Source organism: Gambusia affinis, linkage group LG08 (assembly GCF_019740435.1).
Source record: "Gambusia affinis linkage group LG08, SWU_Gaff_1.0, whole genome shotgun sequence".
Taxonomy (NCBI): domain Eukaryota; kingdom Metazoa; phylum Chordata; class Actinopteri; order Cyprinodontiformes; family Poeciliidae; genus Gambusia; species Gambusia affinis.
Window position 1 is genome coordinate 20,150,157 of NC_057875.1, and position 17,905 is coordinate 20,168,061.

At 41.3% G+C, this 17,905-nt stretch overlaps 1 protein-coding gene across 3 annotated transcripts in view; it reads right to left on the minus strand.

The window, feature by feature from the left end:
• Positions 1 to 1,081: 1,081 nt before the first annotated feature.
• shisal1b (shisa like 1b) overlaps positions 1,082 to 17,905 on the minus strand; it is a 74,209-nt gene continuing 57,385 nt past the window's right edge. For 2 of the 3 annotated variants that reach the window (XM_044124102.1, XM_044124101.1), the window contains one exon: positions 15,867 to 16,176. In XM_044124102.1, coding sequence (XP_043980037.1) covers positions 15,867 to 16,176 — 310 coding nt within the window. Of the gene's footprint in view, positions 2,528 to 15,866; positions 16,177 to 17,905 lie in introns of those variants that run through there. The other variant, XM_044124103.1, reaches the window with a different exon arrangement.

Consider the following 17,905-nt stretch of genomic DNA (forward strand, 5'->3'; position numbering starts at 1 on the left):
CACAAGTCGCTTTGTGTGACTTTTCCACCAAAAGAGGATTTTTGTTTCTTTTCTGGATTCAGAGTCGGCCCGACGTGTTAACCTTCAGATGATTGTAGAGCTGAATATCGTCTTTATATGTTTTAGTCAGTCAATTAGGAATCACTCTGGTGTTTCTGTAATTAATATTCTAGGCAAAAGTGACTCCAATGTCCCTCTAATCCATTTAAATGTGAACACTTAGTTTTTATGACTTTGTCCACTGTGGCAGATCATTAAGTGAGTCTAAATGGGACACGACTGGGTGAATACAAACAAAACAAAAGGACAAAACAGCTGAAGACGTTTCTGCTAGTTTAAGATAAAACAGGCGGTGGACTAACAGGTACTAACATCAGTGAGAAATCGCAATAGTAGGTTGTAATATTGAACTCGTTTATAGTCACTCGTCAATCCAAAATAAATAAATAAATAAATACATTTACAGTGCTGTGCAAAAGTATTCACACCCCTCGAGGTTTTTCTCACACTTTGCCGCGTCACAACCACGAACCCCGACGTGTTTTCAGAGAATTTAAAATAAAATCAAGGGCAGCTAGCTGGCTTTCGGCTTGAGCTCAGCGTAGATCCAAATGTTTGACGACGGCCTCAGGTGGGAGAAGCTGCTCTTTATGTGGCATGAAGGCAGAAAGTGATTATTATTGAAAGGAAGCTACAGGAATTCCTGTTGTTTTTGTTTGCCATATTTTGTGTTTAGGGGGGTTATGCATACATGATCCGATGAGACCAAGATAAATTTTTGGGCTACAGGTAAAACACTACGTTTGGAGGAAATCGCAGTAGATTACTCTGAATGCACCATCCGTTACAGAGAAACACGGTGGCGGCGTCCACAAGTTCGGCCTTGAGCTATTTTTCAAAAGCATGGGCAAAATATCTTTCGTCCGGATCACAGTTATGAACAACTTTCGGGGTCTTCTACATCTTAAAATCCCCAAAAATCTACATCTGAGGGTGTGATGTAAAAAAAACGTTCAAAATGTCAACATGGTCTGAACACTTTTACAAGGCACTGTATTGTGGTTTTAGGCTTTCGTTTTGTAAAACCAAAAAAAAAAAGAGACTTGAACATAATGGAGGGCATTTTGACTCATACTTTCCAGTAAGTAACTTAAGTCTGAAAGCTCTGATTGGATGCAACTCTCCAGTGCAGTTTCCTTCCACAAAGCGGTGATAATTTAGCTCCTACCAAGCTGACACAGAAATCTTTGGAGACCTTCTCACGAGTCCTTTACTCTGAAACTCGAACACGTCCTTTTCTCCTCCTTCTCCTCTAAGCATACGCGGTCTGCGGTGAGGCGTTTGGGTGATTTCCCCAGTCAGAACCTACTGGATTCATGGCACCAGTTCATCTTTCTGATTAGGCTGCTGTACATTATTGCTGCCAGTGTTGACAGGCCTGGATGGATTTCTTTCTTTCTTTTTTTTCTTTTTAAGTCATGGCTAATTTCTTACAATTATCAATTACCAGCACAGGATACAGAGTGCTCCTTACAAAGGAGCTTACGGTTTATCAATTGCATCATATTGCTAATGAAGCTGCCGCCTGCACAGCTTCAGACGAGTTGTAATATTACAAACTAACCTTAAAAGTATCGGCCTGGCTTTGTTGTTGGTCTGAAGGCTTGTCACCAAGGATTGTGGATGTGTTTAACTTGGCATAAAGCTTCCTGCTGCTGCGAAGCCATCCCTGATCCTCAATAATGTTCTGGGTGAAGAGACAGAACCTTTGGAGGACTTCATGTCAGGACCATGAAACCACCAGAGGACAAACTGTGTGATACTGTGTCTTTGTCACGGAGGAGTTAAAACATTTTCTTATAAGATGTTTGTTTTTTTGTTTTTTTTTAGCATCACTGAGAACACGTTCGTCTGGTTTTAACAAAAAAAAAAGAAACTAAACAAAAAAAATTCTAAGTGAGATGCTTAGCATCAACCTAAGCTGTTATATGTTCAGAAAGTTAGCCACTCATAGAAATTATCCTACTAGTTCACATAAATAATTCACCAAATAGATAATCCACGACTGTGTCTAACTGCTACTGAACACAAGGTGACACAGCGGTGAGATAAACATCTTAAATCTACTGTAGAAAGAGGAGCTGTGACTGGAGGCCGGCGGGGGTTTCGGGTTTCCAGTTCATCGCTCCGGGCCGCGCCGGCTGCTTTTAAAGGATCACCAAAAACCCTCTGAGCATTAAAATGAACCCGTCTCTCCTCTGCTGAGGCTGCAGCTGAAAGAGTCCTCTTTGATCATCTCTTCCTAAAAAACAAAACAAAACCTGCTTCTGTCCATCCTCGGGTGTTTGTGCTCTTTTTACGTGTTGGCAGTAGTCACTACAAACTACTACAGTATGGCCAGGCCGAAGGTGGGTGACGTTTCTGCAGTCCACGCCGCAGAAGGGGTTCTGGGACATCTCCTCTGTTCTGTATAAGGAATCCAGGTGTTGCTACTCTTCAGTTTGTCCACTCAGCACGCAGCATTTTTCTGTTCAAAAGGAGAAAACAACAACAACAACAGCAATGAGGTCAAAATGAACCGAATTCATCTCAGATTAAAACATGACGCAGTTGAGGAATCCGTTGTTTGATCGCCTGCTAATTAAAGAGCTAAAAACAAGGAGCGGTTTATAATTTATTTGCCAGTTCCGGTGGTCTTATTGTGATGTGAAAAGATGTCGTATCAAACAGGAATCGACACGACACACAAAAAAGTAATGTTCGTTTCCTTGTCACAATGTGTTCCAGGTTAAATTGTCAATTTGTATCACAATTGTGAGTCTATCTACTGCCATTTTGTCCCACCTTACTTGCCATTTCCTGTCTGTAAGCAAATCAATTCATGCTCATCTAATTTAACTACATGCATTGTTTGTTTGTTTTTTTACCTTAAATTAAGTCGTTTATTATAAACTGAAAAACATCATGGACAACTGTAACCATCCTCTTAATGAGACTGTCAACAATAGAGCGTCTTCAATCAGAGGCTTCTTCTTATTTGGTGTAATACAGACTGCTGCAGGAGAGCCTTCTGCCCACAGCAACCAGCACCTACAACAAATCTTTGAAGAGACTGAGATAATACGAGTCACAACATTTGGTTTCCTTTCCCTTTTTTCCAATTTAATGGAATTGTTATTATGAATCAAGGGGATTAATTATCATAAAAATCTCTTGCATAACGTATTAAAAAGCCTCTTTATTGCCTGAAAACTGTGTTTTCCGTGTAGCTTTGATCAGCGTTTGTGCCTCTTTCATTTTTAAATTACAAAAACCCATCCAACCAAAACATTTATTTGCCCTCTTGTAGGTAGATAAGACTTAGTGGAGCGATAAAACCATATTTCCATGACTGGTTGCTATAGTAAATCTGAGACGTCCCATTGATGGGTATGAACTGAGCCACGGTTCTTAAAGGATGTCCTGCTTTAAAAGGCAATTGTAGAACCAAAAATATTGGGCATAATGAATACCGAAATTGCAAAAATAAAGAAAAAAATGACAAAAGGGTGAAATTACTAGCAACCAACCGAATGACGAAGGTTTTATTTCTTACAAACAAACCAGACGTCTGACTTGTTGTCTGACTCGTTTTCTGACAAGATTCAATCCTCCGGATCCCAACTCTAAATGTATCTTGTGTGTAAGCAGCTGGCAAACGATATCAGATGCAAGTTATCAGACATTTGCAACAGCTTTGTGCAAAGGTGATCACACTTGGTGTAATATTCAGAAATAGTTGAAACGTAAAATGAACATCCGTCACCGTCATCCATCGGTTTCAAGTTACGCGACAGTTCTTGCCTCATGGAGAGATTTATGATGCCTCACTTTTTTTTTGTTGAGCTTTGAGTGATTGTGGAAAAGGCAGAGATAAGCTCACAGCAGCACGGGCAGAGCCTGCTATTGATCTGAAGGCAGCTGTAGTCGCAGTCACTGGGAAAACAGTGATTGTAAAATCAAAAGTTTGACAGTGATTCAGAAAAGACTTGGTGATCAGATGAGACAAAGAATAGGTTCACTCTGCAGCCTGAAGTGACCCACTTCTGATTTTTTGCTCAAATCGAATTTTTTTCTGCTGTGGCCGTTCACACTGCCAAACATATGCGACCTTGTATGTGTTCTGCAGTGTGAACGGCAAACGATCTGAAAGTGTCCCGCATGCGCAGTAGAGGGCGCGATAACGTCAGCGTTCTCAGTGTTTTGCCATCAAAAAGAAGAAGTGCTCTGTGTTGAGCATGGATGATAACAGTGGAGCATAGCTTACACATTTGAAGTTGTTGTCCAACTGGAGCAGCACATTAACAACAGAGTCCTCGTTATAGTTCACCATGGTTGTTGTTTTTCTTCCTGTCGCACAGAATAGTGAGAACTGTTGAGTATCAGTGACGCTCAGAACGCGACCTGGACGCTTGGTCACATTTGAATCGGATACCCAAGTGGCCCGGGTCGCATAAAAAAAATAAAAAAATCCAACCTGCGTTGTTCAGACTGTCATGAGAAGATCGGATGCAGGTTGCATTACGTCAAATAAATAAATCAGAATTGGGCCACTTCAGGCTGCAGTGTGAACGCAGCCTTAGTTCAAGTGCTTAGGCATGAGCTCAACTGGCCAAGTTTTGGAAGAAGTAATGATTATGGGTTTCTGTTTGAGAAGCTGTTTGAAGAGGCTTTTGTTTTACGTTGGTAAAACAAAAAACGAAGTTCAGATTAGTAAAAAACTAATCCGGTGTGCGTCCGGCTTCACGTCGTTGCGGAGTTGGTGGACGGGGCCGTGCTCAGTGTCTGTGAACCTTCTTTCTTCATCATCACGATGGATGCGGTCGTCCAGCATGTAACCGACCCGCATCACATCATCGACAAAGGAAGACCAACATTGTGGCATGCCCGAGCCAGTCTCTAGATCTCAATCCAACAAAAGAAAATAAAAACCAGTAGGAGGGATCTGGATCTGTAAGCTGCCAAGCAGCTGTTAACGAACTCTTACTGCTGCGCTTGCCAACAAACGCTCCTACAATAAGAACCACGCTATGGTTCGAAAGCGGATAAAAATGTTATTACACTCAATGGCGTGGAAGTCATTTTTTTAACTTTTTTCCCCCCAGATTTTTAAAATTAAGTTACCACAAAAAAAAAAGAAAAAAAAGAAAAAAAGAATGCTGATAACTCCTTTGTGAAAAAACCTACAAAATCAGCAGGAGGTGAATTAATTATTTCCCCTCTTTACAACTTTCTCTCCTCTTAGTACACATTCAGACTGCCATCCCAACAAAGGGAGACGAATAAGCAGCACCCCCGCTGCCTTTGACTCTGAGGCCTCCTCAGGTCTGACATGCTGTCCTCACCAGTGAAAGGCGGACAGCCCCGTTTTAAATTTTCTCCACAAAGAAAAACAAAGCATTCGGATGTAGAGATGTAGAGCAGCTGACAAGATGATTACACGTTGCTGCCCTCGCTAGTCTTCCCCAGAATGACTAATCGGTTAAAGTAATCATATGGGATCGCTGATGATAAAACATTTAATTAACATTCTCAAATTAAATTGCTCATTTAAATGCAAATGAATTTTATTGAATAATGTGGTGCAAATCTGCCCAAGTGAGAGATTTTTTTAAATGGTGGCAGCGTTTCCTCAGGTTTTGGGTTGGAGAATTGGCTTCAGCCTTCAGTTCACAGTCACTATGATAACAAATCAGTTCATGTTAGTAGAACCGGACAGTAGGTATTTATGTTTTGTCTTGTGACATCCCAGCACAAATAACTTATCCAATGTTTCTGAATTCTTAAAGATAACTCAGCAATCACTTTGTCAGTCATAAAGTTTTTCTCAACCAACTTTCCTGGTAAAATGAAGGTGAAGCGAAATAAAACAAAACAGAAATTTCAGATCTATGAACAACAGAAACTGGCCGGTGGATTTTTGTAAACAGGTATCCGTTCATGTTTTGCTCAAAAGCAGTGGTCATCATTGAGCGTTTCCAAAATGTAAGTCTCCAGGACCAAGGCTTGATGGAAAATATAAAGAAATGAAGTTAACAAGAGCCCAGAAATGTGATTTTGCCAGTCTCTTAAAGCAGATCAACGTCTGAGATAAATATCGTTGACCTGAAAATGGGACCTATACGACCCATAATGCCTCAGCATTATGAGGATAAACCATAATGCTGAGGAACACAATGGATCAGATGCAGCGCTGTAAAAATAAGTATTGATACCTCTAGTACTTTTTGCATTTAGACAAATTACAAACACAAACTTCTTGAGATTTAATAGAAGACCGCTCAAAGCCCAGCAGCGAAATGCAATTTGGTTGAAGTGTTAGTTCAATAGCCTGAAAGCAAATGTTCACCACACTGTTCAGATCATGTAAAACCCCAGTATAATCGTTTTCTATATAGAACAAATGTCTGGTTAAATTTCAGCAAAATGTGAAAACACTTGGAGAGCTTGCTTATTTTTGAAGGAAATGAAACCGAAGCTAAAAGTGCCGATTTCAAACAGGACAAAGCCAGCAGCTACTGCTTTTGACTTTCAACAAAATATGGCATAAGTCTTAATTAACATTCAATTAAAAGTTTATTTTCTGTTTAAAACATCTAATAAATTTATGTGGAGTGTCTTAGCAAATCCGGAACGGTTTTAGAGGAAACATATTTCATTCAGTAGCTAATATTCAAAGAATAATATTATTATGGGGAAAATGAATCCATGCATGTATCTCAGTTTATGTGCATGGCTAAATGACCATGACAACTCAGCTGCACGTCAGAGAACAAGCAGAGTCCTCACAGTCAGGCAGATAATTTAAAAAACGCAAAGCTGACGAGACGCTTCTGGATATGCAGTGAAGGTAATTTCAAACAGACTGCAGGCAGATAACAAGCAGATAACTAACGGTGCTTTTTACTCTCCTAAAAGCCGTTTTATTGCTCAGAGGGCACAGGTCTGCATCATTAAATCCCTCCGTCGATACGGAGACGGTTTGGTTCCTACCAAACAACACAGAGAGGCTTTCGCTTTACGGTCGACACCGTCTACGCTTACGAGCTGGTGCGCTTTGAGCCTTTCGGTCAACAATGTTCTTCATATGGAGGGGAAAAAAAAAAAAAAAAAAGCTTATTGGTTTTTAAATTCAGCTCACAGTCAGAGAACAGAAGAACCAATAAAACAGGGCTGCTCTGCTTTTCAAAAAGCAATTAAATTTACAGGAATATTTTAGGAGTCTGTGAGTCTCGTCAGGACTCCAATGAGCGGAGCCACGTGTACGCCGCAGTTGGGAACAAAGAGCTGTCCACCTTTCCGAGAACGGGCTATTTTAGTGTTTTAGGGGGATTCAGTTTAAGCAGTTACAAACTGGTGAATGTAGATATATACTGTAAATAAATCAGAAGATCGTCAAAAGGGCAATTTATTTCAGGAATTCAAACATTGGAAACTCGCATACAGGTTCATCTCACAGTGGGATTTAATTCCCAAATATCCATATTTTGTGTAAAGAAGACAGGCGGTTTGACAAAAGGAGGCAAAGAAGCCATCTACATTAAACATGAAGAAACAAACACCAGGTTTCACTTCTCTGATGCCTACACTGCAGCCTTTTGCCATTTCGAACCAACACCTTGGCATTGTTAGGGTACGTGTTTCACTTACTGAAATGAGCTACATTTTTAATGATTTTTAATTTACTGAGCTGCAAACCTGTACAGACCAAAGTAAAATTTGAAATACTGCAGATATACCACGTGTTTTCATTACTGCAGAAGCTAAATGTAGCGTTTTCAAAGACATAATCCTGCTCGCCCGCTCTCTCCCTTCAACAGAGCTCTGTGTCCGTCTGTCTTTGTAGCATCTATGATGTTAATTAACTCACACCACATGGAGAGCTGCATTAATTGGACAAGGTCTTGGCGTGCTGCTCCGTGGACAGACAGGCCAGGGATAATATTATAATGTACCGTTCCATTATTATCACAGAAAACCAACCGGCGGGTTCAAAAATGGACGCCAATGTGCAGCAGGCAGAGCGAGGCTTTGATCACGCTGTGGAAAAGAAAAGAACAGGAGAAAAAAAAAAGAAAAATGAAGGTAAAATGTTGCTTTAGCTTCCAGAGTCTGAGACTGAGGCAGCTGCTCGGCGTCACTTCCTGCAGAGCAGATGTTGAAGTGCAGGTGTTAGGAAAGCTTAAAGTAAGTGATGTAACACCGCGCAAATGATGGCCACGGTGATAAGATTTACTACACACGGATGGTAACGCTGAGTCACCACAGGGAGCTCTGCTCGCGACGCCTGGTGAGTCAGGTGCGCGCGCCGAATGTGGCCACAGATGTCATCTCGCGCGGACCGGTCTCCACACGGTGAAGCTCAGGCGGCCCACTGAGCGCAGAGCCCAGATCGAGTGGGCGGACATACTGCTGCTTGTCAGTGCGGAGTGGCTTATCAGTCACCAAGGGATTCAATATGGAGCTGTGGCTGATTTTTGCAGCGGTGTCATTTAATGTTGCCCAACACCTTATTCCTTCCCGTTTTATCATTTTTTTTTTTTTTCATATGAGAACCTTATCTGAGCGTCCTGGCAGATGCTCAAATTGAATGAACCCAATAATGAGTCATGCTTTTTTTAAAATCTGCTGCAAAACAAATACGAGGAAAGAAACCTTTAATGTGTCTTATCTTAACGCTCGAGATATTTCTGCAGCACAAACCAAATCCAGTCGGACTTGAATGTCAGCAGCTGATCGGATCATTTTTGCAGAATCTTAGAGTGGAGGCTCTACAAAGAGAATACAGGATGAGTTTTGATCAAGTGCAGGCGATTCTCATCGCCAGCTCCCTTACAGTCTACAGACGGAGGTGAGCTTCGCCGGCGCCTGGAACTTGAAGTGGACAGACTGTCCCGCCTTGACCTTTTTCACATTTTGTCAGACTGCAACGACAAACTTCAAAGCATTTTATCTGATAAACCATTAGAAAACAGTGCAACATTATGAAGTGGTGAGGACGAGGAAAGAAAGTTTTAAAAGTTATTGCGGATACCCGTAGCACTCAACCCAGTCCGACACAATACCTTGCAGCAAAGTAGCTGAGAGCTGCATGGAGGAGCTGCAGAGATCCACAGCTCAGGTGGGAGAATATATTGACAGTATGGCTGACAATAAGAGTGACGAGACACTGGTCAGAAAACAAAAAAAACAAAATGTCTTCAGCAGAGGCAGAGATAATAAGATAGCAGCAGGATAACAAGCAAAAACAGCAAGACTACGATTAAATAGTTTGTATTCCTCTGTTAATGCCTACTCGAAGTCAAGACTTACATAATAATGTGTGAAAATCTCTATATAATTAAGTCTGTAAGAGAAACAGCTGTAATAGCAGTAAAAGGCGCCTTAGCAAAGCGCTGACATAGGTGGGCTGAACACAAATGAAGGCAACATTTTAAGTCATTAATCAATTTCCTTCCACTTAACAACAATTTTGCATTACTTTGTATTAGTCAATCACATAAAACCACACCAAACACTGGAGATTTTATGAAAAAAAAAAAAAAAGTGAAAATGTTCAAATCTGACTAGATTTGTAACATCCTGTCCCGGGTTGTCTCTTCTTTAGCTCCTTGTGGCAAAAGAACATGAAGTGAGTCTGTGGAGCAACGATTCCACAATTATTCAACAAATTCTAACTCGAGGTTTGTGTGTTTCTTTAATTTTCTTTCGGTCTTTCCATTCTGAGAGGAACAAACTGCCTTGATTGAGAATCTTTAGTTTCTGAGACACGCCTTGCTTCACAGACCTGAATAGATCAATCAAACTAGCTGCTCTGATTGTAGGAGTTAGTCGTTTCACTGGCCACGCTGTATGCTAATGCAGAAAGAAAAATCAGATACAAGCTTTAGGGGAAAAAAAATAAAAAATCAATCACCATCTCGGATGTCGTTGCCATTAGGCTTCCCATTACCCTGTGAGTAAACTTCCATCTGCAGGCAATTTCCTGTATGCAAAGAACCGCTCCAATAAAACCAAGATAAACCACAACATCGGGTGGACTCAATATTTTCCCCTTGAACGTAATTTGCTGAAGAGCGAGGAATTGAGTTTTCCATATTTGCTCAAGCCGAAGTGAATATGTTGAATAGCGGAGTTTAATAAACGGTATCCATGGAGAGGAAGTGGAAGCGCTTTCTCAGGCCGCCTACACTGAAAACCCCCAGCAGATCTGCAGCAGTGTAAACCAGCCGGCCCTCTGCTGAACGCCAACCTGCACTTTCTCCGTACGCGGATACTTCGACTGGATCGCCGCGCCGCGCTGGCAGCCATACGGTGCAGAATGTCCAGGTTTCTGTGCGACCGGGGTTTGATTTTAGATGCCGCTCAGCCAGTTTTGGGACTTGACCCACACTCTGTGTATTTACATTTGACCCAGCAGCTGTTAAACCAAGTGGACCCAGTTAGTTTCTGAACCATTTCCCTGAAGTCCCCACAGATAAAACAAAGGGGCCGCCTGATGACGCACTGCGTGGGCCTCCTCCATTGCAGCCCGCTGTCACCCATTTTGGTTGCTTAACACTTTTAAGAAGAAGTGTGAGCATTATCAGCATTCAGAGAGCTTAAACGTGTGAATCTGCAAACGCGCGCTTCTAATCTCGTCCCGAGAAACTGCCTGCGACTGAATTTAGCTCCAAGCATCTGTCATGTCGCTTTACTGATTGTTCAAGAACTGTTTGAGGTTTCAGTAAGGGCCGGCCTGCTGCTTTCTTTCCTCTTCTTTTTCTTTTTTTTTTTTTTTTAAGAAAGCAGAAACTCTTTTTATAGCAACACGTCTCAGACAAGATATGACATCAATCTTGACCAAGTTAGTGTTTGACTTATTTTTTTCTTTAGAGCGTTGACGTTGGCCTCCCTTGTTAAACTAAACAGGCACTGCCTTGTGAAAGTGTTTACACAGCATAAAGTTTTCCAGATTTATCACAGTACAACAACAAACTTCAATGTACTTTACTGGCTTTTTACTTGACATCCCAACACAACGTAGCGTACCTGGTTTTCACAAGTTTTTGTGAAATAAAATCTTTAACGTCGTGCTCCTAACAGACTCCTTCACTTATTATGTCCTAAATAGCTAAAATACAGAAGGCTAGACCGTGTGATGTAATGTTTACAGTGGCCAACCGTCTGGCTGGTGGATTTATGGCAAACGCACTGAAAATCAACCTCTCTTCTGTTTTAATGTTAACAATTTCTTGCCATTAACACACACCCAAAGCAAACAGTGTTTACACACAGATCCCTGGGTTTCAGCCAGTGGTAGTTTCTTCATTACCAAAGATGTAGAACAAAACTGAAAATGCAACACATGCCATTGATGTTTTTACGCAGTACACTTGAAATAAGACAAAAAGAACTTAAAAGTAACTTTTCAGCGAGATACATAGGCTTGTTTTGTAATAATTTGTGAATATATATTTTTTTAAAAGTACTGGTTAAACTGGCAGATTTTTTTTCCCCTCCACTTAAAGTAGGAAAAATGTTTTTCATATTTGCAGAAGAAACCAGACAAAAGTACTTGCAGCGTAACACTCTACAATGTCTGACATTCATTTTATATATAACGCTCATTTTCAGTCCAAGTTCACTTCGGTTCTACGTAGCTGGCTTGATTGAAGCCTGACTTTTGATGCATTATCTGCCAAAAACAGGCTCATATTTGTGCGTTAATGAACTTCTGTTATGTGAAAGAGGCTTTAGTGGTGGCAGCATCATACTGTGGGGGAGGGGAGTTTAGAAGATTCAGAGAATATGATCAGAGTTGATAGGAAGATTAGCTAAATGCAGACCAATAAGTAAACTGTTGGGGTTTTTAAAAATTACATAAATAGGACAACAACCCTAAACATAAAGGCATAAAAAATATTTAATTTAAAGCATTTTTCTGTGCTAGAATGATCCAGTCAAAGTCCACACCTAGATCCAGTTGGAACTCTTTACGATTTCCTTAATTAGTGGAACAGTGAAGCGTGATTGTAACCCAAACCTCACAAAGGAGAAAGTCTGGAAATCTCCCTGTAGATCGGAGGAAAATCACAGAGTCTCTAATAAGAAGAACTAAAGCTGGTAGAGATGCACCAAGAGCTCTGCAGCTGCACTTATAATGAAGTATAGTTCCTCAAATTGAGAGCTAAATACAATTACCCACCACACTTTTCAGATTTAATTTGTAAAACATTTTGATCATTTTCCTTCCGTTTTTTAATTACACACTACTTTGTAATTGTAGATGTGTGCTAATTAAACCGTGCTAAAGCTGCTGAGGATGTAAATACTTTTACAAGGTGACGTGGTTAACAATTTTAGGTCCCCCTTTTAACTTGTTGTATTTCAATACTGTAACACAATCCACCCAAAAGCTGACAAAGAGGCATTAGAGAGGAGCCTCAGCCAGCGTAGGATTGATGAGTCCCATCATCCCAAACAGACTTCGTGTCTAATGAGGAGGCTCTACGGATCTGTTGAGTCTAAGTTAACCACGTTTCCACCGGCAGAGAGGTCTCCAGATCCCCTCTCCAGCATCCCCACTCCTCCGTCTCCGGGTCCACGCAGTCCACACCGCTTCTCCTAGCCATTTGTCAAACCGTCGCAACATTAAATTATCACGGCCCAAGAGACACGTCTACCTCGAGGAAGAGACCGAACCCCAGTCAGAGAGATATGGGCGCGCCGCGTCCGAGACGGAGACCTGGATGAAAAATCGCCTGCGCAAAAGTGGATGTTTGTTCGGGCCGCGCTCCCTCGATTCTGCAGCTTTATCATCAAAGTTTGAACAATGTCTGGCAAGAGAGGAGGAGAAGTTCCCCCCCACCACAAGCCACGGCGCTCCGCGGTTCACTCCGGGTGTCGTAAATCATCTTGTTTTGTCTCAACTCCGCTCACTTGTGGGGCTGACGCACCTTGAGTCCTCCTGACTGCTCTCAAAAGCAATAAAAATAAATACAGAAAGCATGAAGGATGGTGTTTCCCAAAGAAAACTCCACAAAAAAAATAAAAAATGCGTTTTTTTATGTGACCCAGAATACTTTCATTTAGCTTAAAGGAGTTTTTTTTCCAGACCATTCTTTTTCTAAAACAGGCACTGGATGAACTCAAACCAACAGGCATTCACAGACATGGAGGCTAAAAGCTCTGCAGGAAGACATTTATTAGGACAGACGGATGGGAATCTGTGTTCCTGGAAGATGTGTTGATTTTATCTGCGGTTGCCTGTAACGGTTTGTGTGCAATCTGCTTATCTCCATGTTTGCTCTTTAAAAGGAATTCAACTAAATGTTGAGCTGGATGCTGGAGCCCCTGTTGACTCCACAGGAGATACTCTGAAAACACTGTTATTTACGCTGTTAGACTCGTGGCTTCCCCGCCATGTTGCTTTTGAAATAATGAACCACAAACTACAAAGAAAACAAAAAAAATAAAGAATATATACATAAAAGTTATTTTGAAAACAGAGATAAACAACATTTCTGAAGCCAGTCACCTCACTGGTATCCAAACATCTGCTTCATTCACTGCTCTCTTCCAAATGGCAACGGTATCCATGTTGGAAATATGCTTATCAGAGCAGAACAAATCACATTGTGCTGTTTACGTAATGCACCTGTGGATATCTTTTTTCTGTCTGTGTGCAGCAGATATTAACAAATATTAACCACATGTTAGCATTGATTGGTTTTTAGCAGACTGTTTGGACCATTAACCGTAACGAAACCTCCGCTGCATTCAGCCTGCTGTTACCGAGACGCCGCAGCCTCTGAAGGAATATCCAAAGATAGCAACTATATTTATTATGTTTATTACGGACGGGCAGCATAGCTTGTTTTATTGGATAAAACATAAGCATGCTTGCTCTAAAGCTCCCAGTGGGGAGGATCTTGTGGCTGTGAACTGCGTGGTGACATTAACCAGAAGCCTTGCAAAGGTAAAAAAAAAAAAAAAACAAGTAACATGAAGATGTTCGGCTCTGACAAACTATTACACTGTAATGTCTTCTTTTGGGGGGGGGGGGGGGGGCAGGGGGCGGTAAAAGCTAGGAGAGAAAAAAGAAATCCCAGTAGTAGGAGATGTGTTGGAAAGATTTTAAAGCCCTAATTATTTCTCAGCAGCCAGAGGTTACAGAAGCGTTTCACGGCGCTCTTGATTAATAGTTTTGTTATGCTATCAGAAGGTGATTAGCTTTCATTTTGGTATGTTTTTTGCATCTGACTAGAAGAACCTATTTGACAATGTTTAGGCAAAATAAAATAAAATAAAATAAATAAATAACTGATCGTCATTGTTCAACTGATCATCTGTCTGCTGTTTACCAAGACTGCCATTTTTAATCCCAGTGTGATTTTATAGATGACAGTAAAAGCACGATGCTTTTGTAGAGCTAGAGCATCCTCTTCATCAGGCTGTTCTTCAGTCAGAGGCTTCTTTGTGTTCACTGCAACACTGATCACTACAGGATAGCCGTCCTTTCCACAGTCATTACCAGTTCTTTGAAAAAAACCCTCCATAGTATGAATTCTGACAGTAATTAGGACTAATTGTGCTAAGTTATAAGATGCTACAGGCAGTTTAACATGTGACCTATGCAGTCATGGTGACTACACACGCCATGAAATCCCACTTAACTCTGAAAACCTGTGTCATAGTGACTCCTCTCACACACTTGCTGTAACGTTGCCTCTGATCCTGGTATTAATAATCAATCGCAGTTCATCACAGAAAGGCTCCTTAAGTGACACATGCAGCTAAAAGATTTAGTGATGGGGAAATAAAGTTCAAATAAATACCCCCTTGTTAAATTTTTCAGAAACAAGGGATGTGCCACACTTCTTAGGGACGGTTGAGTTCACTTTCATTAGCCTATTTAAAGCCAGACCAAAACAAAACAGAACAATCATACAAACCCGTCTCACAAGTTGGCTGAAAGATATCAAAAGGCGACAGATTATGATTATGACGACCTAAACCCATTCAAAAGCACAAGAAATGGACATCAACGTCTGTTCATTTGGAGTGGGTTACAAAGCAAGTTGTAAAACATTTTGAGCCCAAAGACCCATCTCAAACAAAGAAGTCTTGATCATCAACATATTCTGTGGACTAATGAGATACAACGAGAACTTTCTGAAAAGAGAAAAAGCAACAGAGTACTTCACCTTTTGGACACATTTATTTCTATAATTGATCAGGAATTCTGATTTCTACTCATACAACTTGAAGGAGCATCTCTTGACATCAGTTTGCGATCTTAAACACAAGGTCACATGGGTTATGCAAGCAGGATGATGAGATTGGGAATCAGAGCTTTAATAAAAAATCCACCTCTGGATTGGTAAAAGATTCTGAAGTGGACTAGTCAAAACCCGGAGTCGAATCTGGTTCTCATACTTTAAACCATTAATTAATTCATTTATCACTATTCATGTTGTGGTGCAGCTAAATTAAAACATCCTACAAAGAAGAGTGGATCAAAACTCCTCCACGGTCTTCTAAAAGACTCTCAAAAAACAAACCCTGGTTGGTTGGGATAGCTTTTTTTTTATTCTAAGAAATTAAGCAAACTTTGGAAAACATTTTTGCATTTACTCAGGTAGTCTTTGTGCGAAATTTGAATGTGTTTGATGATCTGAAGAAAGAAAGAATCACCGGAATCCGAAAGAGGGCAAACACCCAAACAGATATTTTAAAAAATTTGTACAACTCTGAAGATTGCAAATCAACTAAAATGTTAACTATAGCACCATATGTCACATCATTGAAGTACGCCTACTCCTCTGCATGTGCCGTGTCAAGACTCACCATGCGGTGGACGTGTTGTAGGGCAGGAGCGTCGGGCTGTGGCTCTCTCCTCTGAGGCTGTGTCTGGGTTGGTAGTGGCTGCTGGGGACCATGGGCTGGGCTTGGGCCTGGACCTCGCTCTCCTCGGGCATGGACCGGTGCCACTGGTTCCGGGCCTTCTTCAGCCAGCGGCCGCCCAGACCCCACTTCTCCAGGTAGATCCGGCACAGCTCGTAGTTTATGGCTGAGTAGTAGAGGAAGTCCAGGGCCAGCAGCACCATGACGAAGAAGCCGTAGATCCACACGCCGACCAGGGCTGTGTAATTACTGCCAGGAGAGAGCGAGAGAGAGGAAGAGAGAGAGAGACGGGGAGCAACAGCACGGCTTTATCTGGGAAAAGATGATGATTAACAGTCTTTACACGCCGAGAGCTTCCATTTTGATATTCTAAAAGCTAAGCTCCCAAATCCCGGAGGCTATGGTGGTGCTGCCAGGTGTGAACGTTCGCTATTCACTTGGCAGGACCAAGATGTTCATCCAATTCTCCCTTGGAAAAAAAACTAACAAACAAAAAAAAAACCCAGATAAATGCATATAAACCTCCATCTGTTCCCTTCGCAGTTTCTTAAAATCAGCTGCACAAATTGGACAAAGAATTTAATTAGCACAAGAGACTTTTTAATCCCCCATCATTCTGGCTTCCACAAAAAATAAATAAAAATAAATAAATAAATAAAAACCATCAACCACCAACAAACATCTCTGCTCTTTTGTTTCACCTCTTACAATTTTTTTTTTCTCCACGCATTACATGATCCAGCTGGATTTATGTGGGTCACATTTGAACTACTTTAGTCTACCAGCATCCATAAAGTCTAACAAGGTAAACGAGCAAAAAAAAAAAAAAAGTTTCAGAAAATAAGCTTCCCAGAGAAGTGGGAGACGAGGCCTTTGAGCAAACAGGGGATATTAAATTATCTCTGAGTGTGACATTTCTGCTCGAGTTGGCACTGAGGGCATTTAGTCAGGGGAATATCCCACAAATGGATGAAAAGAAAGAAGGAGCAGAAAAACCCCCAAAAACTACTCTGACTCAGACGAGGAGCTGACACTCAATATTACTTGAAAATAGAGATTCATTTGGAGGGAAGCAAATTTTATTTGCCTCGCTATCCAATTACAGTAACTGCACTGATTAACTGCGTGATAAACCGTGATGTGAAAATGCTTCTAGATTTAGCAAATCAAGTGAATCCTATTACGTTGTGAAATCTCAGAGCCCTGTGGATATGAATCTGAAGAAACCGCTTCAAATGGATGTGCTGAGCTGCCCGGAGGTGCATTAGGGTAGATGACTGCTGCCTCTGCTCTCAGATCTGCAGCAGTGCATGCTCGCCTCACCTGCATTTTCCCACTTCCGAGTTTGAAACAAACACTTATTAAATCCTGTGTGATGCGTCGAGGGGAAATGTTTACAGTACGGTGCTATATGTGTTCAGGAAGAAATTGTGCTCATTGCTAGGAGGAAATTGTCGACTTGTTATTAGATACGTAAATTTAAATCCCTCCAAGGGTAGATGATGCAATTCATCAGCTATCAACAGCTCTACCTTCCCTGCCTGTTTTTCTTCCCCCAGCATTCATTTTAACGTGACTCCACCAGTTTGCCTCGCAGCAGTCTAGAGGAGCTGCAAATATCCAGAACTCAGAAGAGAGAATCTGTTGACAAGAAAACTGGTTGTGCATCCCATCACTTTGATCTTTATGAGTCAAAAAAAAAACAACACACATTGTTGGAATGAAGTTGTAAGAAGCCATAACTGCAGCAGTTTAAGTCGTATTACATTAATCCATTTAAGGACCCAGTAAAGAACAAGCCTGTACTCTGACCAGATGAAATGGGGATTGAGATGTTGGGATGCTGCCTGAGTTCAAGGCAGAGCTTCACATTCCAGCAGGACAGCATCTCCAAACACACACCCGAAGCTAAAACAGAAGGCTTTCCAGCATGTCCTAGTGTTTGAAGGGCCTATTCAAAGTCCGTACTGATATCCAG